Source organism: Panthera leo, chromosome A2, assembly GCF_018350215.1.
Source record: "Panthera leo isolate Ple1 chromosome A2, P.leo_Ple1_pat1.1, whole genome shotgun sequence".
Classification (NCBI taxonomy): Eukaryota; Metazoa; Chordata; class Mammalia; order Carnivora; family Felidae; genus Panthera; species Panthera leo.
Genome location: NC_056680.1, coordinates 57,486,193 through 57,508,890, shown reverse-complemented (window position 1 = coordinate 57,508,890; position 22,698 = coordinate 57,486,193). Strand labels below are relative to the sequence as shown.

At 46.4% G+C, this 22,698-nt stretch overlaps 1 protein-coding gene across 3 annotated transcripts in view; it reads left to right on the top strand.

Annotated features, from left to right (window-relative positions):
* The window catches only part of EEFSEC (eukaryotic elongation factor, selenocysteine-tRNA specific), a 248,753-nt gene that overhangs the window by 77,168 nt on the left and 148,887 nt on the right, over positions 1–22,698 (top strand). For all 3 annotated transcript variants that reach the window (XM_042912414.1, XM_042912408.1, XM_042912425.1), the window contains exon 2: positions 9,178–9,385. In XM_042912414.1, coding sequence (XP_042768348.1) covers positions 9,178–9,385 — 208 coding nt within the window. The remainder of the gene's footprint in view (positions 1–9,177; positions 9,386–22,698) is intronic.

The following is a 22,698-nucleotide window of genomic DNA, read 5'->3' as shown; positions in this document are numbered from 1 at the left end:
TCTTTGTACCAGCCCCTCCGTCTGCCTGGAATGCCCTTCCCCTGGTTAACTGCCAGCTCCTCTCCTCCAAGTCCTGGTTCAAATGTCTCCTTCTCAGGAAGGCCCACCCTGACAGTCTGAATTAAAATTGTAACCTGCCTGCCTCCTGTACATTCCTGAGCCTTTTTTCCTGCTCTCTTTTTCCCCAGGATACTTAACCATCTTCCCCCCTTCTGTGAAACTCACGTCTTAGATGTATTGTTTACTTTTACCCTTATTTCACTGGACGGTGAGTCCCTCTTGTAAGGGGTAGGGACCGTCATCTGTCCTCATCTCCAGGGTGCCAAGCACCAGCTTAGGGGGCTGGCAAGGAGGAAGCACTCCGTGAATGTGCTTAGTGTGAGCTATGGGTAGATACGGTTGCCGTTTTTGATTGGATTGTTGCTCTTTTTATTATCCACTTGAAGAAGCTTTTTAACTATTAAGGAGAGTAGTCCTTTGTGGGTAGCGTGTCCCTGGTCGTGTTGGCCTTTATCATATTTTTGTCCACGCAGGAATGTCTGATTTTTACGTTGCTGAATTTGTCAGTCTTTCATTTTTTTTCTTTTACGTGTTTCCGGGTTTTGTATCTTACCTAAGTTGTTTTTTTGTTTGTTTGGTTTGGTTTGGTTTTTTGGTTTTTTTTTTTTACTTTTAAGATTATAAAAAAATTCTCTCACATATTTTCTTCCAGGACTTTCATGGTTTTATATCTTTATGCTGAAAGCTTTGATCCTTTGGCATTTATTTTGGTGTGATGTATGAGGTGGAGACTCAACCTTAGTTTTATCTAGACGGCCACCCGCTGTCCCTGTGTCCCAGGTGTGTGCTTTTCCCATCGACAGCTGTGGACAGGGAGGCGACTCACCCAGGATCTGCGGCCGGTGCGTCCTATTCTGCACCACTGCCCTCTCTCAGCTCTGTGGGTGTTTGGCCGCGAGTCTCCAGCGTTTATTGTTTTTTGGCTTTTCCTCCGTTTGGCGGGGCTCCAGCGCCTCTATTTGTCTGCTATCTTGTCCGCAGCTGTTTATTTTTTTCCTGGGTCTCTTACACGGGCTCTCTTTGTTCTTTCCCCTGTTCCTCCACTGCTAACATGGCTCCCATTGTTCTCCTCCTGGGTTTCTTTAGGTGCTGATGAATGCCTCCTTTCGTTCCCTCCTGAAGGACCGTGCTTCTGGTTTTGGACGTGTCCTAGAGGACGCTGGCAGTCTGCCTTTGCACACCTTGTGCGCTCTCCTTCCTCTTCCCATCCCCAGGGCCTTGCCCGCCTCCTCCCTGGGGTACCGTAGGGTTCCCTGGAGACTCGGCCATGCGGGACCCTGGCCAAGAGGCAGCTGGCAATAGAAAAGGAAGACATGTTTAAGTCAGCCAGCCCTGAGTTCGAGCCCCGCCTCTGCTGGCTACTGTTGTGTGACCAGACCTCGGATTTCTCGTGATTCGAATGGGAGAGTCTCCTCCTCGTGGGACGTGGTGAGGGGCAGAGCTAACACACGTCAAGCTGGAGTCATGAGCCCATTTGCCTGTTAGGAGCCAGGCTGATGGCATAAATGCCAGGTATGGGGCAGTAGGGAGTTGTGGAGACCAGGGTAAAATTGGGAAAGATAGCCGCTCTCCAGGGGGCAGCTGCTCCTCAGCCACGTTGGGCGCAGGCCCAGTATTGCCATATCTGCTGATTCATAAGGATTTTATGTGACCTCTCGAACTGTAAGTGTTTCCCAGTGCATTCATATTCCCAGAAGCACCATGCAGGCTAAACAGTGTCCTTTCTAGAGCCTGGTGTATCTTTGTCGGTTTGAAATCAGGGATGTGAATGGTCCTCAGCCCGGGGCCTGGCACTGATCCAGCCCCCAAGCCATGGTAGCGGTCACTTGGATTGTGGCTGCTCTGGTTGGCTTTCTTGTCAGTCAAGGGGTACGCTGGTTCCGCTGCCTACTAGGTCAGCTCCACTCCTGCTTGCTACCTTCAGTATTTGGAACACCCGAAGCTTGTTCTTCTAGTTCATTCAGTGAAGCATATCATTTTCCTAGAGAACAGGAGTGAGGGAGGCTGTGTGAATGGGCTGTGGAACCTTGACGACTTGTTGAAGATGTCCAGTCCTGCCCACCCAAGTTCTCTTGCTCAGGTGTCTCCCTGCTGGTCTGGTGGGATTTGGCGGGATGTTTGTGGGGGAGCCTACCTTTGCAGACTGGGTTAAAACAGTAAGGGCTTCCTGCCCCTTGGTGGATGCAGTGCTCCAGGCTGTGGTCTGGTACTCATCCCCTGTGAGGGGCCTTGTGGATACTGCTGGATCGCGGGAGGTATCGTTAGTATTTGTTCCATGCTGTTGTTGATACTGTCTCTTCTCTGCCTGGGAAGGGCATGGGGCCTTGTGGACATGTGAGCCACAGGGAAGGAGATGGCCCCTTTTGAGCTTTTACTGTGCTGGGCTTCATGATACAAGTCCCAATACTGATAGTAGCTTGTGTTTCTTGAGCTCTTAGTATGGGCCACGTGCTGTGCTCGATGCCCTCCCTGCACCTTAAGGTGTTGTCTCTGGCATCAGCAGGATATAGGGGAGGAATCCCAGGCTCCAAGAGGTCAAGAGGTGTACTCACATGCGTGCCTGAGGCTGCACAGCCGGCAGGGGTGAAGCTGTGCCTTGGCTTGGGGCGAGCCCCTCAGTCTCCCCGCCTCCCTGCCCTGCCGCTCTCCATAGCATGCCTTCCAGGGCACGTGAGGTGGCCTTCCATGCTCCTGCAGCTTTCTTCCCACTAAAGGGCAGAACCCCCTCCAAGGCTTTCTTTGCTCACATGCCCCACGTACAAGTATGCCGTCCCTCTGGGCTCTGTCCTATGTCCGTATCTGAGATTTTCAACCAGGTCAGTCGAAATCACAGTGGGGTGATCATCCCTGTTTTACAGATGAGGAACTAGAGCTCAGAGAGGGTAAATAGCATTAAGAAATTTCCCTCTGTCTGAAGGTGTTCATGAAAATGGTCATCTGATAGGAGCAAGGGGCATGGTCCTTGGAACTTCCTCCAGTGACTGGAGTCTCCTTTGGCTTTCTGTCCCCCCACTGGAGGCTCTGGGCCTGGCCAGCAGCATGGGACATTGTGAGGGAGGCAGGTCCTGAAGAAAGCAGGCAAGGAGAGTGAGGAGAGGGGCTGGCGGGCAGTGTGTGCAAGTTGGACATGCGCCTGTGCCCAGGTGGGTGCACGTCTGACCACTCTGCAAGCTTTTCCTTCTCCACTCCCCTCCCCCCCCCCCCAACTTCGTCAGTAACCTCAGTTCTTTGTCCACATGTGTTTGCCTGGGGGCCTCCTGGACAGGTGGGAGCAGCAGCCTCTGAATGTGAGGCTGGGCTGAGAGCTTGGCTAGGCACCAACAGCCCTAAATGTAGCTCTGCTTACTGAGTGCCCGGCTGGCCTTCCCCTTTGATTCCATGCCCCCTACCCCCGCCCCAACCTCTTGCAGTGGGCATCTTTGTTTAGATTCTGATTTACAGATGAGGAAATGGAGGCCCCCAGGGGTGCTGTGGTTTGAATGCCCGGTTGGGTGCCTCCGAGCCCAGCGCTCACCTCTTCCTCCCGCTCATGGCCCTTGGCTCCCCACCTGCACATGGACCTTCTTTACCAAGCCCCTTCCATTTCTAAACCCTCTGATTCTGTGCTGAGGAGGGCAGGACGGACATCCCTGGTGCTCAGTTGTACACTCTCCTGTGCCAGTAGGAATCTGAGAGGGGGTTCCCAGGCCACTGTACTTTGGGGGGAAGGATACAGAGGGAGGAAAACTGAAATGCACAAAATGGACACACACGCGGGGGGACTCTCCTTGAGAGGAATCACGGGCTCCAGTGTGATGGAAGTCTCTATGCCTCCTGGCCGAGAGGCGGGGCCAGGACAGGTGAGCCTGTGTTGGTGTCAAAATGATGCTGGCTTCTCACCCTAGCTAGATAGCCTGGGGCAAGTATTTAACCTGCCCAAGCCTCAGTCTTCTTGCCTGGAAAATGGGGAAACAAGCAATATATTGAATAAATGAATACAAATAACAGCAATACCGACGGCACCTTGGGATTGTAGAGCTGCAGCCCCTCCTCCCGCCCCACGCTCCAAGGGGGACTTCTGACACTTGCTTTGCCATTCTGCAGCACCCACAGGGGCTGGTGCACAAGTCCCCACCCACGCACAGGGGTGAGCGTTTCACTCTGGGCGCAGGATCGCAGCCCAGGGACACAGGGTGCTGTGGGAGAAAGGGGTCCGGGGGCCCATGTTCACATCACTCCAACTGAGTCCTTGCCCCTGACCTGACTTGGTCACTTCACCTCTCTGAGCTTTTGTTTTGCCGTCTGTGATTCTGTGATTCCCACATGGCAAAGTTAAGACGAGAAGCAAATGTGCTTGCCACAGTAGGAGTTGTAGAAGGAAAAACAATCACAGCAGCTAACGTTATGGAGGATTTCCTATGGCCGACGTGTTGTTCTGAACCTGCTCCGTGTGTTATCTCCTTTAACCTTCACTGCAGCCCGCTGGCTGGGCTCACCCTTGTCCTCATGGAGACCAGGAAGCTGAGGGCCCACGGAGGTCTGATGTATCCGGCGAATGGGTTGGAATAATAATAGGACATAAATTGCCACTGCACTTTTATATTGTTGATGACAGTGTATTTATGTTGTTTATTGAATATTTAATAAGTCACTAGTTAAAAATACATTTTTCTTTATTTTAAATTTAATACTATCCTCTTCTTTTTAGGATGTTCATAGCTTTTGATTAAAAAAAATCACGTTTTGATTAAATACCTGATTTTGAGGCTGCCGAAATGTTTAAAGTTTTATGTTCAGTTTCTCTGGCTGAAACATTTTTTTTCTGCACACGCATGTTTTCCGCCTTCAGTCCCAGAAGGAAAATTACATCTCACAGATAACTTACACTTTGTTAAATGCCGACCTTTGTAAGTTTTTCTTTATTTTTGTTTTTGAAATGATTAAGATGTATCCTCTACAGAATTGGAAATTGTAACTTATAAAAGTACCGAGAAACTTGAACCCTGTTATAATTATTCTGCAAACCTTTAAAGGGATCTATAGTCAGAACAACTAGATGAAAAACTCTGATAGACTGAAAAATATAGAGGGTCATTTGTAAGCTGCAAGTTCCTGACTTGTGTTTCCCGCCCACTCGCTCGCTGTGCCCCTCTCGTCTCAGAATGGTTTCCTACCCTGGGTTCGTGGGAATTGGGAAGGACACTGCTTGATTCATTCTGTGGAAGTACTGGGGATCTTGAAAAAGACAAGACGGGCCAGTTATGTCACTTCCTGTCGCCTGATCAAAAGTTTGATGAAGCAACGGGAGTAACTGAGAGCCGCTGCTGGGCAGCGGGCAGTTGCCTGATGATGACCCCTGGTTCTCAGTGGGGCCTGTCACGTCGCTGTGACCTCTGGTCTCCTTAGAAGTGCCTGATGTTGGCAGCGGGTCTGCTCAAGAGCCTGGCCTTTTGGAACGGAGCTGTGTGCTCCTGCAACAAAGGCGGCTTGTGGACGCTGGATTAAGGCTGCAGAGGAAATCCTGACCACTCTGAGTGTTTGGGTCTTGTCTGCACCTGTCTTTCTGGCTCTGTCAGGCCAGTTTCATCTCTATCCCCAGGATCCCAACAGGCATCATAAGTGAGATGGGCTAAATACGTAGAATGTACGAGTTCTTCCCCTCCAGCCACTGGGCCAAGACAAGGTGCTCCTGGGTAGTTTTATATACCAATGGGGAACTGAATCTCTGAGAAAAGGAACAGAGTCCTAGTGAATAGAGTGGGGGGGGGGCAAGCTATCATTAGCTCAGTTCAGTCCATGAAAGATTGCCCATGCTGTGCCCGCTGGGTCCTGTGCTGGGTCCTACAAATCCAGATTGACAGCCCGACCTGTGATCTGTAAGCTCTGAGCATTGGGGTAGTTGGGGAGGAAGGGCCAGGGGTGAGTGAAGTATAGGTAGAGGGGCAGGAGCAAAAGCCGGGCAGAGAAGGGTGAGAATTATCGTGGAGTGTACCTTGATTCTCAGTGTAAAAATGAGGAGTGGGCGAGGAGTGAGACGAGTAAGAGAAGAGGCTGGAGAGGGGATGGGTCCCCATGTGGAAGGACAGGCCACATGGCACATAGGTGAGGACAGGCACCAGTGTTCAGATCTCTCCTTTAGCACCTATTTGCTGAGTGACTCTCCTTTAGCACCTATTTGCAGTTACCAAACACCTCCTCATCCGTACAGGGGGTCCATGGTAGTTTGGGTAAGGGAGGGGATGCTGTTTAGGTCCTAGAGGGAGCCAGGGCAGTTGGAAGTACTCTGGAAAAGTCCTTGAGACATCCTTGGGATAGCGTAGCCTTGGCTTTGTGGGCACAGCTTTGCCCACTACAGTTGGGGGTCACCTGGTCAGGCGCTTGGGACCATTTCGTGTGAAGGTGGCTCTCCAGTCTTCCTGGAGAACGACTCATAGGCTGGGAACCCCAGGCACTCCTCCTTCTGCTCACCTGTGGGCTTTGTCCTATTCTGCCTCAACACCTCCCCACACAGCCCTGTGACTGATGACAGGTTTGCTTGGGGAGAAGTCACCTCTTCTGGGGAGAGCTGGGCTCAGGCTTTGAGCGGGGGCGTGCATGTGCGCACACACATGTGCCCTGGGGCAGGGCAGGGAGCACCGGGGAGGGCTCCATGAGGTGCACCCTGGTGCGCAGCGCAAGGAGGACATGCCAGGACCGTGAGGTAGAAGAGGGGGCCCAAAGCCACAGTACGGAGTTCCCATTCAGTTAGAAGACAGCGAGGGCTCTTAGCAGGGGAACAGCAAATCAGTGTTTAGTTCATTATCTATTTATGTACGTCACGTCATTTTATTTATTTCTGAATGGGTACTACACACCTGTGTAAAAGGTACAGAAGAACACGCAGTCTGGTTTCCTTCCTACCCCATCCCACATCTGCCACCTGGCTCTCCCGACAAACAACCAAAAGTTAGCTGTTTCTTTTGCATTCCTTTAGACATGTTTTATGTGCAGAGGAGCAAACACTTCCTCCCATACAGCATCCATGCACACACACCTTCCCCCCCACCCCCCGCCCCCCGCTTTTGACACGGATTACATCGCTCTGCCCTTTGTTCTTCTCACTCGCTCTACCTTGGGGACTGTTCCATAGTGGTACACAAAGAGCTTCTTCATTCCTTTTAATGGTGGGATAGTATTCTCCTGGAGTGGGTGTAACATTCTTTGTTTTTAACATGCCCCCCGGTGATGGGCATTTACATGGTTTCCAACTGTAGCTACAACAAGCCTGCTTACACTATGGGACGCTGCACATGTGCGTGGGCTTGGCTGGGTCAAAGATGCTGTGAATTCTGATAGCTGTTTTCCGATTGACTTTCATAGAAATACCGATTTACCCCCCTCCCTGACTCGGTGTATGAATCAGTCATAGAGTTTAGGAAGTTCCTTCTGGGAGGCTGTTTGGAGGATGGATTTCAGAGGGACAAGTCTGAGGCAAAGAACAGGTCTCTTCCCGCTAGGGAGCAGCTGACATGGGCCTGCCATGCGCCATGGGGGTTGAGGCTGCAGCAGAGATGCATCCCAGAGGGGAGCTGGTGATTCGGTAGATAAGAGAGGGAGTCTGTCAGATGGTGAGGTTTTTAGACCTCCGTTGTTTAAAAGGTGTAGGCGATAGAACCAGCGTCATCCCCTGCCGCGTCCCCACATGCTGCCCGGTGGGACAAGGGAGATGCCAGTGCCGGCTGCTGTGAGCACCAGCTTGCCCCTCCGGGCCCCTTGGACCACAGCAGCACGGAGTCCCTGGGACTGGGTGAGGTGGAAGAGGGGGCTTGGGAGGGCAGACAGAAGGGCCAGGGAGGATAGCTGGGACATTTTGAGGCCTGCCTAGAGCCGGAGATGCTATTGTTTCTCCTGGGGGGAGGCTGGAGGAGCTGCGCACGTCAGTGGTGACCAGGAAAGAATCCTTAAGCAGTGCAGCCAGGCTCCCCGGTGTCTGGTGGCCCTTAGTGCCAAAGCAAGTACCCTGTGAGTCCACCTTCGTCTGAAACACTGGTCATGGAGATTAAGGGGTTGACTAGCGCACACAGTAAATGTGCCAGCAGAGAAAACTGCCCTCCTCCTCGCCTTCCCTCGCTCCCCAGGAATGATCTTGGGTCATGAGAGTCACCCACAGAGCAGTCCTCCTCCGTTTCACCACAACAATAGTTGGGTCTTGGAAATCCCTCCTGGGGCAAAGGGGGAAATAGCTGCATATTTCTGTATCCCCCAAAATAACTTCCTGCCCCCTTTGTTGGTAAAACTACTTCAAATCCCATTAAAAAGGACACATTCCCTTCATTGGCTAACTTGAGTATTCCTAACATGGCTCAGGGCGGTTTCCCCTCATGGATTCCTCTGTAATTCCTCCCTCTGCTGTTGTTCAGCTCAGGTGTGGCTGTGTATTTAGGGCATGCTCCCAGCCAGGCATGCATGCATACGTGTGGAATGCACACACATGCGCACGCACACACACATATAGAAATACACACACGTACATGCTGGCGGTGCTCAGCGTTGATGTAGTTGAACCTTGGGTTGCTCTTACCTCCTTGAAAGGACGGGAGCCTACCACCTGGAACGGAGAGGACAAAAGAAGCGAGTAGATGTGACACAGCCATGCGTGGGAGGATCATGACTAAACCCAACTACCGTGAGGAGAAGACCCAGGAGCCATAGAGGAGACGAGCCTCCACCTCCCCGGTAGTTTTCCATTCCTTCCATCTGCTGTCTTGTCAAGGGCAGATCTCTAGGCGTTTGCCAGGTCTAAGATGGGAATAAAATGAAGGGATTGATGCAGTAAAAGGGTGTTTTGGGGTCCCCAGCCCTACTGCGTGCTGGCCGTGGCTCTTGGTGGGCTCTCTGTATTTTGCGGGCCTCAGTTTCTTCCTCTCCAGATGAGGTAACACGCCCGTCCCTCATGGTGGTCTTGAGGATTCAGTGAAATCGTGTTGGTCCGAGTCCGTCCCCCATGGCCGGGGCTAGGAGGCGTGTGGTGGTCATCCCACCCATCTTTATCTTCATACTTGAATTTGGCTGGTTTTGCTGAAGCTCAGGAATTGGGCAACTTTCTACAGAGTCCTCTCCCCCATTTCCCTTTCTAACCTTGTCTTTCTCTCCTTGTAGGGGCCCAGATCATTGATCTGATGATGCTGGTCATCGATGTGACCAAAGGGATGCAGACCCAGTCCGCGGAGTGCCTTGTGATTGGGCAGATCGCCTGCCAGAAGCTGGTCGTGGTGCTGAACAAAATAGACCTCTTAGCTGAAGGGAAGAGACAGGCAGCGATTGATAAAATGACAAAGAAAATGCAGAAGACCCTAGAGAACACCAAGTAGGTTTGCTAATGAGAGGAGTGTCCACATGTCTAAGCTGGCTCTGGGGCATGCTTCATTTCATTAACACAGGTTGGGCAGGCGGGTGTCAGCTGTGGGTCCTAGTAAGCGGGATCTCACCTGGCCCTTGCGCGCGGCAAGAGTAAAGACTAAGATGCTGTTGCAAGAGACCAAAAAATACAGAAGCGTAAAGAGACTAGAAGCTGATTTTCCAGGTAATTTCCTAACATGAGCACAAGGGGGTTTCTTCTGTGTACAGCATTCAGAAACCCCGGTGTCCTCCATCCTGCTTCCACTTAGGGTGTGTCCCTGTCCGTGTGGTCAAAGCCAGGCACGGACAGTGCTGCATTCACGTTCACAGGAGGGTCCAGTGTATAAAGAACGCCCGGACTGGAAGAGGCATACACCCTTGCCACAGATTCTGTGGGTGAGGCCTCAGTCCTGCCCGTTCATGTTGGTCATGCCTCGGTGTCAGGCCAGGAAACATATCCCCTCACCATCTGCTTAGCTGCAACTCGGTTATCTGAAGGCGGAGATGAGTTTTGGTGGATGACTGGATGTTTCTGTCACAGAGGCTTGTAAAATTGGGTAGATGGACGGGCAGACTTTGCTGTTGGAGGGGAGACTGGGAAAGGCGAGATCACAAAGGACCTTTGTAATATCTCATGCCAGCGAGTTTACGATTTCGTCTTACAGAAAGTAAGGAGTCCTTAAAGAGTTTGTGCAAGAAGTGGCTGAGAAGTTCTCCCATGCAGAGCTGACTGGCGGCAGGCAGAAGGGATGGCTCAGCGATGAGGATCCAGGGGGAGCCGAGAACAGAGAGGGAGAGGCAATTTGGTGGTGTTCTCAGGGAGAGAAGTGTGGTCCGAGTTAAGGCTGTGGAGGGAGGGGAGGGGGGACTCGGGGAGACCTTTGACAGGAGAAGCAACAGGCCTTGTCAAGTGATTGGCTACGCTTACGGTCCTTGAGGACAGGTCCATGAGGGCAGAGAGGTAGCGGTGCTGTGGGGCCGTGGGACAGAAAGCCGCTGGGTCGCTCAGGCGGCCACAGGAGTGACTTACTCTGGTGTGGTCAAGAGAATGAGAAAATGTCCTTGTTGAGAACACAGTGTTGGCAAACCTCATTGTTTTATCAATTCCTCTCTTCCTCTCTGGGCCAGCGCCTTTTGATCAATACTAAATAGCGGTCACTGGGAGACAGTGATGCTTCCTCTTTGCTATGCAGCCCGAGACAATATCCTGCTGCTGCCACCTCTCCTTCTCCTGCCTGTGGAGGGCAAGCAAGTAGAGAGTGTTTTTGTTTCCCCGTCATAAAGATTGATATGCCTTCCCATTTATGATTTTTTTTTTCAGATCCAACACCTGCAGCTCTCCCTCAGAATTCTCAAGTTGGTTAAATTAAAGCTCCAGCCCTGTGAATGGGCCAAATATGTCATAAAAGATTTCCTAGCACTGCCTTTTGTTAGCAAAATTCATCAATCCGATAAAATCGACACATTTAGATAAGTGTTGCATAAGAATTCAGACTTTGTTATTCCCAACGGAAGTGGATATGAGACTGTAAAAAGGAAGATAAAAAATTATATCTTCTTTTTAGTGAGTTATTTGATCTCCCTGCCGTTTTATTTACTTGTCAGAAAGGGGAGAACAGGTCCTTTGGACTCCTGCATGAAGACCCAGTACAATGTCAGTACCATTTGTATATAAACGGGACCTTCTGGGAAGGTTTTGGGGTACCATTAAGGGTAAATTAATATTAGCTATTTCGATCAGTTAAATTTAAGGCAGGTTCTCACCTTCATGTTTAAGTTATTATTCCTATTTTAATTTATTGCTTGAAGGTCAAATTATGGACTGTATCATATCCAGAGGCAGTTGTCCACCTGAAACCTCTCCTCTCCTCATTCAGTGCCCGGAGGGCGGGGGGAGAAACTCCCATAAAAGAAAGGATTGCCACCCTGATGGATTGTAGCTAGTGGGCTCCAGGGCTGGTGGCCAGACCAGGTTGTAAGAGAACATGAGCTTTTACCTCTGTGCAGCAGAGAACTTTAAGTCATCTTAAGTGACCATCTCCTTTCCTTATGGTCCCTTGTGAAGTAAATCCTTTGTAAATGCTGGCCCATATGTGAAGAAACTTTCTACCTAAAAAGGAAAAATTTGGGCTGATGAATTATGTACATATCAAAACTGAAAATATAAAACCTGTTAAAAACATAACGTATTTTTTCCATCCAAAGAGTAATTAAAATTAGAAAACGGAGAAAAATGATTAAAAGAAAGAGGAGACCACCCAAAGATTTCTTTTTTCAAAATAACTGCTGACATTTTGGTTTATTTCATTCCTATCTTTTCACTGTGTATAATATTACCACCCCCCTTTTCGTCCACATTTTTTAAATTGTGGTAAAATATGCATACTAAAATACCCATAAAATTATTATTTTACCCATTTGCAAATATACAGTTCATTGGCATCAAATACATTCACAAAGCTGTGTCCCCATCACCACTGTCTATACCTAAAACTTTTTCGGGATTCCCAACAGAAACTCTGTATCCTTTAAACAGTAACTCCCCCTTCTCTCCTCCCCTTCCCCCCCCCCCCCCCCCCCATAGCCTTTATTCTGCTTTCTGTTTCTTTGAATTTGCCTATTGCAAGTACCTTATATAAATGGAGTCATATATTCGGCTTTCTGTGTCTGGCTTATTTCCATTAGCATAATGCTTCCAGGGCCCATCCTTGTTGTAGCAGGTGTCAGAATGTCACTCCTTTATAGCTGAATAATTTTCTATTGTGTGTATGTACCATATTTTGTTTTTCCATTCATCATTGATAATCACTTGTCTTATTTCCTTTGGCTATTGTGAATAATGCTGTATGAACATTGGTTTACAAATATCTACTCAAGTCCTTGCTTTCAATTCCTTTGGGTCTATACCTAGGAGTGGAATTGCTGGATCATATGGTAGTTTTATGATTAACGTTTTGAGGAACCACCAAACAGTTTTCCACAGTGGCTGCACCATTTTACATTCCTGCCAACAATGTGTTAGGGCTCTAATTTCTCCACATCCTCACCAACACCTGTCATTTTTCTTCTTTTTTTTTTTGTTTTAAATAGTTATCCTAGTAGCTATGAAGTGGTATCTCATTTCGGCTTCCCCTATCCCCTTTTGCTGGTTCCCCCACCACCACCTGTATTATTGAGAAATAGTTGACATATATCAATATATAAGTTTAAGGCATACACCATGATGGTTTGATTTACACATATTGTGAAATGATTAGCAGTCAGTTCAGCTAACATCCATCCTCCTATATAGATACAATACAAAGAAAAGAAGGAAAGAAAAAAGGAAAAAAATGTTCTTGTGATGAGATTTCTTACGATCTACTCTCTTAACACCTTTCCTGCATATCAGATGGTAGTGTTAGCCACAGTCATCACGTTGTATATCATGTTTCTAGGACTTATGCTACAACTGCAGGTTTGTATCTTTTGACCACCTTCTCCAATTCTCTCTTTCCCAACCTTCTGCCTCTGGTGACCACAAGTCTGATCTCTTTTTCTGAGTTGTGTTTCTCGTGTTTTTGTTTTTGTTTTTGTTTTTTTTAGATTCTGCGAATAACGCACAGTATTTGTCTTTCTCTGACTTCTTTCGTTTAGCATAATGCCTTTGAGGTCCATCCATGTTATAGCATATGGTAGGATGTTTTATGGATAAATGATATTCAAATACACACACACACACACACACACACACACACACACGTACATACATACATACACACCACAACTTCTTTATCCATTCATCCATCTATGGACACTTAGGCTGTTTCCATGTCTTGGCTACTGTAAATAATGCTGCAGTGAACATGAGGGTGCAGATATCTTTCCAAGTCAGTGTTTTCATTTCCTTTGGATATATTCCCAGAAGTGGATCATATGGTAGTTCTATTTTTAATTTTTTGCAGCTCCTCCATACTGTTTTCCATAGTGGCTGCACCAGTTGATACTCCCACCCATGGTGCACAAGCGCTCCCCTTTCTCCACATCCTCACCAGCATTTGTTATCTGTTGTCTTTTTGGTGGTGGCCATAGTAACACGTATGAAGTGATAGTGATATCTCATTATGGTTTTAACTTACATTTTCTTAATGACTAGTGATGATGAGCATCTTTTCATGTACCTGTTGGCCTTTCATGTATCTTCTTTGGAGAAATGTGTATTTAGGTCTTTTGCCCATTTTCTATCAGGTTTTTGTTGTTGTTTTGTTGGGTTTTTGTTGTTGTTGAATTGTAGCAGTTCTTTATATATTCTGGATATTAATCCCTTGTCACATATATGATGTGCAAATGTTTTCTCCTATTCTGTAGGTTGACTTTTCACTTTCTTCATACTGTCCTTGGAGGCACATGAACATAAGGGAAGGGAAACAAAAATAATATAAAAACAGAGAGGGGGACAAAACAGAAGAGACTCATAAATATGGAGAACAAACTGAGGGTTGCTAGAGGGGTTGTGGGACGGGGGGTGGGCTAAATGGGTAAGGGGCATTAAGGGATCTACTCCTGAAATCATTGTTTCACTATATGCTAACTAATTTGGATGTAAATTTTAAAAAATAAAAAATAAAATTAAAAAAAAGTTTTTAACTTTTATAAAATCTAATATATTGATTTTTCTTTTGTTGCCTGTGTTTTTGGTGTCATATCCATGAAATTGTTGCCAAATCCAATGTCATGAAGATTTCCCCCAAATTTTTTCTTAAGAATTTTGTAGTGTTAGCTCTTAAGTTTAGGTCATTCATCTACTTCTAGTAAATTTGTATATATGGTGTAAGTTTATATATGGTGTAAGTTAAGGACCCAACTTTATTATTGGCATGTGGCTATCCAGTTTTCCCAGCACCGTTTGTTGAAAGGATTGTCCTTTCCCCTTTTACCCTTGTCAAAACTAAATTGATCATACATGTGTGGGCTTACTTCTGGGTTCTCTGTTCTCTTCCATTGGTCTGTGTGTCTGTTCTTGTGTCAGTACCACACCACTTTGTTTACCTTTGTAGTAAGTTTCAAAGTCAGGAAGTTGAGTTCTCCAACGTTTTTATGCTTCTTCTCCAAGATTATTTTGGCTATTTGAGGCCCCTTGCAATTTGGAGGATCTGCTTTTCCATTTCTGCAAAAAGTAGTTGTTGGAACGTTAATAGGGATCGCCTTGAATCTGTAGATTGCTTTGGGTAGTACGAACATCTAAACAGTGGTAATGAAGTCTTCCAGTCTATGAACACGATGCCTTTCCATTTGTTTAGATCTTTAATTTCTCTCATCAGTGTTTTGTAGTTTTCAGTCTACAGGTCTTTCACATCCTTGGTTAGATTTACTCCTAAGCATTTAATTCTCTTAAATGCCATTATAAATGGAATTGCTTTCTTAATTTCCTTTTCAGATTGTTATTTGCTAGAGTATAGAAACACACTGATTTTTGTGTGTTGATCTTGTACCCTGCAACTTTGCTGAATTCACTTCTCCCTTTGAAACAGATGAGGTATTTGCATCTTGGATTTCTACCTGTGTTACTTAACATCTGTGTAGCACTTCTTCATGTAACCATCACTTCCTTGTTGGCCCTTTAGATTGGCATAAGTTTTCCTTCTTATAAAGAAGTAATCCTGGGGTGAACATTTTTGACCATCCTTAAACTTTTTCTGTATTCTCGTTTTTTTTCCTCTTGAGACATTTCCAGGTGTGAGATTACTGGACTGAGGGGCATGAATCCTTTCAAACTTGTTGTGTAGTGCCGTATTCTTTTCCAAAAGTGTTTACACAGGTGTTGGCAGCTACCTTTGGTTTCTAATTTTAACATATATTTGAAACTTAGTAGGACAGAAGTGGTATGTTACTCTTGTTTTAATGTGTGAATCCGTAATTATTGGGGACATTGAACATTTCTCCTTACATGTACTAAACAGTTGTGCTTTTGTGCTATGTGCTATGTGCTATGCCCATATATGTTGTCTGTTTGCTTCTAGCGATTTTAAATGCTATGTTTTTGATTTTCAGGAGTGTTTAATATTAACAAAGATGTTGTTATTAATTAACCCTTTGCCTATCGTATTTGCTACAAATAAGCCTTCAGCATTTGTTGGTTGTCTTTCCATGTTAGTTGCTTTTTTTTTTTTTTTTGACATGCAGAAGTTTCTAATTTTTATGTAGTCAAACTGTTTGATTGTTTTTCTTTTTGATTTCTTTATCTTTGAAAGCATTTAAAATTACTCTTGCATAAGCATTTATCAATGTTAACAGAAATCAAAATAGAAGATAAAAACGTACCCACAATCTCTCCAATGCATCAAATTAAAGTGTTCTTTCCCTAGGATCCCTGTCATTCTTTCCCACATGTACATAATTTGAGGTAGTTGTTATCACAACATTGACACTGTTCTGTGTTCTAGGCTTTTCTGTTTATTTTTCCACTAAATGTTATCATCTGACAGCATCCTTGATGCATCTTTCACTCCGGCTGCCTCTGTGTTTCCTCCTACTTTTTAAACACTTTCTATTTCTTTGTTTCTGTTGTAGCCAAGGCCATCTGCTAAACCCACCCGGGGCTCCCTTGGCCCTGCCTCCCTCCCTGGGATTGGGTGCATTGCCAAATCCCAAGTGATTGGGCTGCTGCCGAGCTGACTTACAAGGTGTGCCTTTCATACTGGCTTTGTGGCCAACTAGCTGTGTGGTCTTAGGCAACTCACTTCATCTGAGTTTGTATTTCTTCTTTTGTAAAATGGGCACTGTTAAGTTCAGCATTTGTTGTGAGGGAGCATTTGACATGGGGCCCGGCACACAGTAGGGTCTTAGCAATCACAGCTGTAAGGTGTAGAGCACCTACTGTGTGCCTGGCACTATATTAGGGATTTCCCATACCCAGTCCGATCCTCAGTTACCCCAGGAGGGAGGTTTTGTATCTGGGTTGACTGGTGAGAAAAAAAACAAAGTATAATAAATGCTGGCTATTTTGAATTTTACTACTCCAGACCTAAAACTTACACAAGTATCCCCTGCTTTTCAAAGATTGCATAGCACCACTTTGCTGTTATGAAAGACCTACCTTATTAGTTCTTGTTTTCGCTAACCAAAAGAAATCTGGAGAGGATTTTTGTTGTTACGAAAAAAGGTGAAAAGCGACAATAGTGTTCAGTGTCTGCTTTGCAGAGCGTCATTATAGAGGCAGTGTGCATGCACCCCGGACAGCGAGAGCAGCCCCACCAAGTCCCTTTCCCCGGGACTGCACTCAGCATCCAGCCGCCAGAGCTTTGAACTGTGTCTGTGAGCATCTGTGCTTTATGTCAATTTATCTTGTGCATCTGTTAGTAAGATGTGTCCTAAGGTATCAGAAGAGCCTAGGGGAAGTTATTTTTTGGGTCTGGGAATGCTAATTTCTCCGTATAAACGAATGGTAATTGCTTCTTTATGCCATTTTGCCTCACTGAACATTTCATAGGAACGCTCTATTTTCAGATAGTGGGGAAACCTGTAGTCTATTGTTTATGTCTTTTACACAAGTTACACACACGCGCGCATACACACACACATTTTAACTTATCTCAGATCGTTTTCGTGTGTTGTCGAAGGTCAGCCTGCGTGCATAGTCAGCATGTCTGGGCTTGGTTGGAAGCGTGATGTACCACAGCTGTGTGGGGAGTCTGGAGGAGGTGGTGGGTGCTGGGAACAGGAGAAGCACTTGAATGTGCTCCAGGTCGGCCCCTGCCTGCACCGCTGAGCTGTGGGGCTGGGCTCAGGGCTCATCCTGACATCTCTGGTTGGAGCCTCTTGTGCTTCTAGAACCCAGACACCAGTCTGGATCTGAAACCCAGGGCGAGAGGGGCCTCTTTTCCCCCAAGGGGGCTGCTGAACTCTACTTCTGCCTCCAGAAGCCAGGATCCCCAGTGTGTGGCATGTTCAGGAAATCAGCAAGGCCAGCTTCTCTTGAGCCTGGGAAAGGGCCAGATACTCAGCCCAACACGCCTTTATGTTTTGTTACAATACATTGCCCAAAAGGGTTTGGATAAAAAATAATTGAATTTCCGAAAGCTTTATGGTTAATCGCTGGAATTCTCAGTGCACGCTTTTACCCTTCCCTGTCCCTCTGGGCCTCAGGCTCATGGAGTGTAAGCAGAGATGATGCACATGTACTGGGCCCTGGCTTGTGGTTGGGTCCTGGGTCACTGATTGCCGTGGCTGGAGCCCTCCCTACGGACTGAGAATGGACACTTCCTCTCCTCTGTCATGGGAGAGGCCTGGACTCTGGACTCCTACAGACCAGCCACTTACTCCCTGTGCCCCCTGGCAGCCTCAGGCAAGTCACTTGGCTTCTCTGAATACACATCAGAGGCCTCCTGCTCATGGGGTGTTGGGATCACACGAGAGCACGTAGCACGGTGCTGGCACAGAGCAGGGTGTCCGCTCCTTTCCTTTCCTTTTCTTTCTTTTTCTCTTGTGTTTCTTTCTTTCTTTCTCTGTCTCTCTTCATTGGTGTTTTTATTGCTTCCCTCTCTCCCCTCACTATTCTTTTCTTTTTCATTCTTTTCCCTCTATCCCTCCCTCTCCAGTGTCTCTTCTTTCACAGTCAGCTCTGGGTGTTGGCCTTCCCAAGGCTAATATCTCCATCTTGCCATTTTTGCAGGGTAGCACGGCCCATCTGAGCTGTTCTGGGGTTGTTCGGTGAGTGGGTCGCAGGCCCTGTTTGGAATCTCCCCTGTGAACTTGCATCATTTTGTCACACTGACCTTTGGGCAGCCAGTGGCTCCAGAGATTGTTTAACTTACTCTCTAGGTAACTCCTGCTTGTCAGAGTTACTTCCTTTCTTCTTTAAAAAAAAACCTGGGGTACCTGGGTGGCTCAGTTGGTTAAGCATCTGATTTCAGCTCAAGTCATGATCTCACGGTTTGTGAGTTCAAGTTCCACACTGGGCTCTGCACTGACAGCACAGAGCCTGCTTCACATCCTCTATCTCCCTCTCTCTCTGCCCCTCCCCCACTTGCTCTCCCTCTCTCTGAAAAATAAATAAACATTTTTAAAAATCTAGTTTTTTTAAGGGCTTGCCTGCCCAAGCAGGCCAGACCCAGTGGGCATAGAGTCAAAGACCAACTGAACCAAGCCTCCCACATTCTAAGACATGTACTGTGTACTTGAACAGGAAAGACCAACTTGTGGAGGAAGTAACAGTGGGAGATTTGCCCAGCAGTTCAGGAGGAGAGCTAAATTGGCTTCTCCAGAATATCATGGGGGGCTTCTGAGAAGGAGAATTTGCTTCTGGCCTGGAAGTCAGGAATTTGAATTGGTTCTAGAAGTGCAAGTGATAACCAAGCAGGGACGAGTTTCACAATATGTGATGCAGGTCAGGGCATTGACCACTCAGAAGGGATGTAGGCAGCTAGTGGCTGCCCTGGTTCCAAGGACTGGTTCCAGACTCCCCACAGTACTTTCCACACATGAACTTATTTGCAGTGGGAGACAACCCTGCAGCATAGGTCATGCTGTTTCCTATAAGACAGGGAAATGGAGACGGAGTCAGATTCCAATTGGTATGCCTAGGGTCCTAGGTTTCTTGCTCAAAGTCCCATTCTCTGTGCCTTGCCTCAGGTTGCCTGTCACCAGGGTTAGGTTTGGATAGGCAGAGGAAAGGAGGGGAGTGGGGGCAGCAGTCGGAGTAGAGTTTGGCACTAGGCAGAGGCTTGAGTTTTTACCTGTATTTCCAGGGGTTTGATGAGTTGGGTCAGTATGAGAAGGTTGGGGCAGACCATAGAGGGCCATGTGGGCCCAGTCTGGATGCTGGGCTTCATCCTGGGATAGTCCTGGAGCCCCTGAAAGTGTGTAGGGGAGAAGGCTGATACTTCAGAGTGGTGTAGGTGGAAGATCATCACAGCCATGGTCAGTGCCTGGTATAGGGCTGTTCACAGACTTTGGAAAGTAGTTGGCCTGGGATGGTAAGGGCCTGACCCAAAGTGGAACTTGTTGAGAATGAACATCAGGGGATGGATTGGAGCCAGATCCCAAGAGAAGAACTGATCAAATGCAGTGACTGAGGAAGACAGTGGTGACCATGCAGACAGTGATGGCTTCAGAGACCAGGGAATGTTGTCCCGTGATCAGAAACCAGGGAATGTGGTATTGGGAAAGTGTTGCTGGCAGGTGATGGTACATGGTTACAGTGCGGGAAAGGGGCCTTACCTGAAGACACAGATTTGGGAACCATCCACAGAGAAGCCTTGACACAGGTCATCAGAGTATGGGGAACACCTGGAGGATAGCAGTCCAGGGGGAAAAGAGCTAGACTCTCAGGGTACTCTTGGGAGAGACTTGCAGTGGCTAGGGAAGGAAGAAGGCCTCTTGAGGAGGTAAAGGCCCTCGATGGAAGGCCATGGAAATAAAGCCTTGGGGTTGTGGGTGAAGAGGGAAGGGAGCCAGCTGGCTGATGGTCATCTCGGTCAGATGTCATAGAGAGAGTCTGAGGGAAGAACATTGACTTGACCACTGGAGTTGCTCTTGTCCTTTAGGAACTTAGTTCTCTTCTGTGACCCCTCCCCCATCCCTCTTGAAGTCAGAGTTGGTGCCCCAGACCCTCTTGACCCATTGCTTGGGGAGCCCTTTGTTTATTGTGCAACCTTCATGAAGGCCAGCACAGAGGAGATGCTTAGTAAATGTCCCTCAGCTTGAAAGCAGAGACAGAAATGATGTTATAAGGAAATCAAGCTTAAGCTCCTGGTGAGTAAACAGAAGTGGTGTTGATTTTGAAATGTGAGTGGGGAAAGAGTGAATGGTGTCAAGCAAAAGGATTTCTTCTCCCACAAGAGAAGAGAAATCTGGTGATACAGAAAATGGGCAGCAGGCATGAGTCTAGAGACAGCAGTGGAGGCGTTGGTGAAGGGAGGATTGGGGATGAGGGTGGTCAGACAGAGGATACCTTCAGACATGACAGGGAGACCAGGTAGCAGTAGATTTTTTTTCTTGGACTCTTGCCTTCTTTTGCCTGTTCTTGAACTGGGTCCTTTGTCCTGCTTCCCATTGGGTGCCACAGTAGAGAAATGTGAAGAAATGGCGAAGGGTCTTGAGGAAGATGAAGAAAGCCATATTATTCACAGTAAAGGTCTTACACTGTATGTTAGGCAAAAGATGTCTGAGATTGTACTTGGATGTGGCACAAATGTATGGAGAAGATTCTGGAAAGATGGAAGAGTAGGAGCACCAGGAATCCGTTTCCCTATCTGCACAACAATTACACTGGCAGAATCTGTCTTATAGAACCATTTTGGAACTCTGGAGTCTATTGAAGGCTTGCAAGGGGAAGGCTTAATTTCAGTTCATTTTAGCTCTTGACACAATAGCAGCTATTCATCCCCATCTCTCAGTCTCATGGCAGGCGCCTGTGCAGGTGTTTCTAGAGCAGCTTGCACACAGCTTGCAGGAACCAGAGTGGACAAAAATGACCCTGTCCTCCAAATATCAGAGATCTGTGCTCTGATCACTGATTGCTGCTTCTGATCACAGAGGTGCAGACAGACAGACAGGTAGCCATTATTTTTATACCTCCCTCCACTATTACAAGCCACCTCTCCCCAGCGGAAGGGACTTCTGAAGGATTTGAAGGACCAGCGCCCCCCCTTTTTTTGGTTCCCCCTTCATTTTTTTCTTTTTCCTCTTCCAGAAGTCAGACATTAAAGACTAGAATATTCAGAAACAACTGCAAACATATGGAAGGAAATTACAGAGTAACCACATGCCCAGGGAAAGGGCTCAGATAAGACCTAAGAAGACTTCTAAGTTTATACTTCAGGCTGAGACAGCATAGAGACAGCCTTCAATAATAAAAAGAAAAACAAAAAACCCCAAGAACAACAACAAAAAAGAGGAAACTGCAGAGAAGGGGAAGAATCTGATTTATAGAGTTAACCATCTTATTTGATTCAAATTTCCAGCTCCCAACAAAAAAACCACAAGGCATAAAAAGAAGCAGGAAAGTATGGCCCAAAGGAAAAAGAATCAATAGAAAGTGTCCTGGAAAAAGACCTGATGGTAGATATACTAGACAAAGACTTTAACTATCTTAAAAACAGTCAAAAAAAAGTAGAGGAGAATGTGGAGAAAGTCAAGAAAGTAATGTATGAACAAAATGGAAATATTAACCAAAAAAATTTAATCTAAAAAGAAACTAAAGAAATCCTGGATCTGAAAAGTACAATAACTGAGAGGGAAAAAAAAAATCACTAGAGAGATTTAAAAAGCAAATTTGAGCAGGCAGAAGAAAGAATTGGCAGACTTGAAGATAGGACAATAGAAATTATCCAGTCTGAGGAACAGAAAGAAAAAAATTGAAGAAAAGTAAACAGAGCCTAAAGGACCTGTAGGATGCCATCAAGTGGATGAACATATACATTGTGGGAGTCAAGGAAGGAAGGAAGCAAGCAAGCAAGCAAGCAAGCAGAGAGGATATTTGAAAATCCCAAATTTTAGGAAAGACATTAATATAAACATCCAAGAAGCTCAATCAACTCCAAGTAAAACGAACTTTAAGAGACTCACACTGAGACATATAATCATGCAACTTGGCAAAAGTCAAAGACAAAAAGAAGATCTGGAAAGCAACGAGAAGTGACTTGCCACACACAAGGGATCCTTAATAAGATAATAAGCAGATTTCTCATCACAGTCTGTGGAGGCTGGAAGGTAGTTGGCCCATACATTCAAAGTGTTAAAGGAAAAAAAAAAAACAAACACTGTCAGTGATGAATTGTATATCTAGAAAAACTGCCTTGAGAACTGAGGGAGAAATTAAGACATTCTTAGATAAACAAAAGCTGAGGGAGTTTGTTACCACTATACCTGCCATGCAGAGATGCTCCAGAGTCCTGCACAGTGAAATGAAAAGACACTAGGTAGTAACTTGAAGCTCTATAGTGAGATCCAGTCTCACGTGGGCAATTATAAAAGCTGGTATTATGGTGAGGTTTGTGATTCCATGTTTTTTCTATATGATTTAAGAGACTAATAAAGATAAAAGAATAAAACAATGATTTGTCTGAAAGATAGTAGTATTGTAACTTTGGACCTTAACTCTACATTTTGTTTTCTACATGATTTAAGAGACTAATGTATTTAAAAGAATATTAGTTGATTTGGGGCACATAGTGTATAAAGATGTCATTTTGTGGCATGAACAACAGAAAAAGATGGGGTCAGAGCTGTATAGGAACAGAGTTTTTGTATGTTATTGAAGTTAAGCTGCTATAAGTTCACATTAGAATATTATAACTTTAG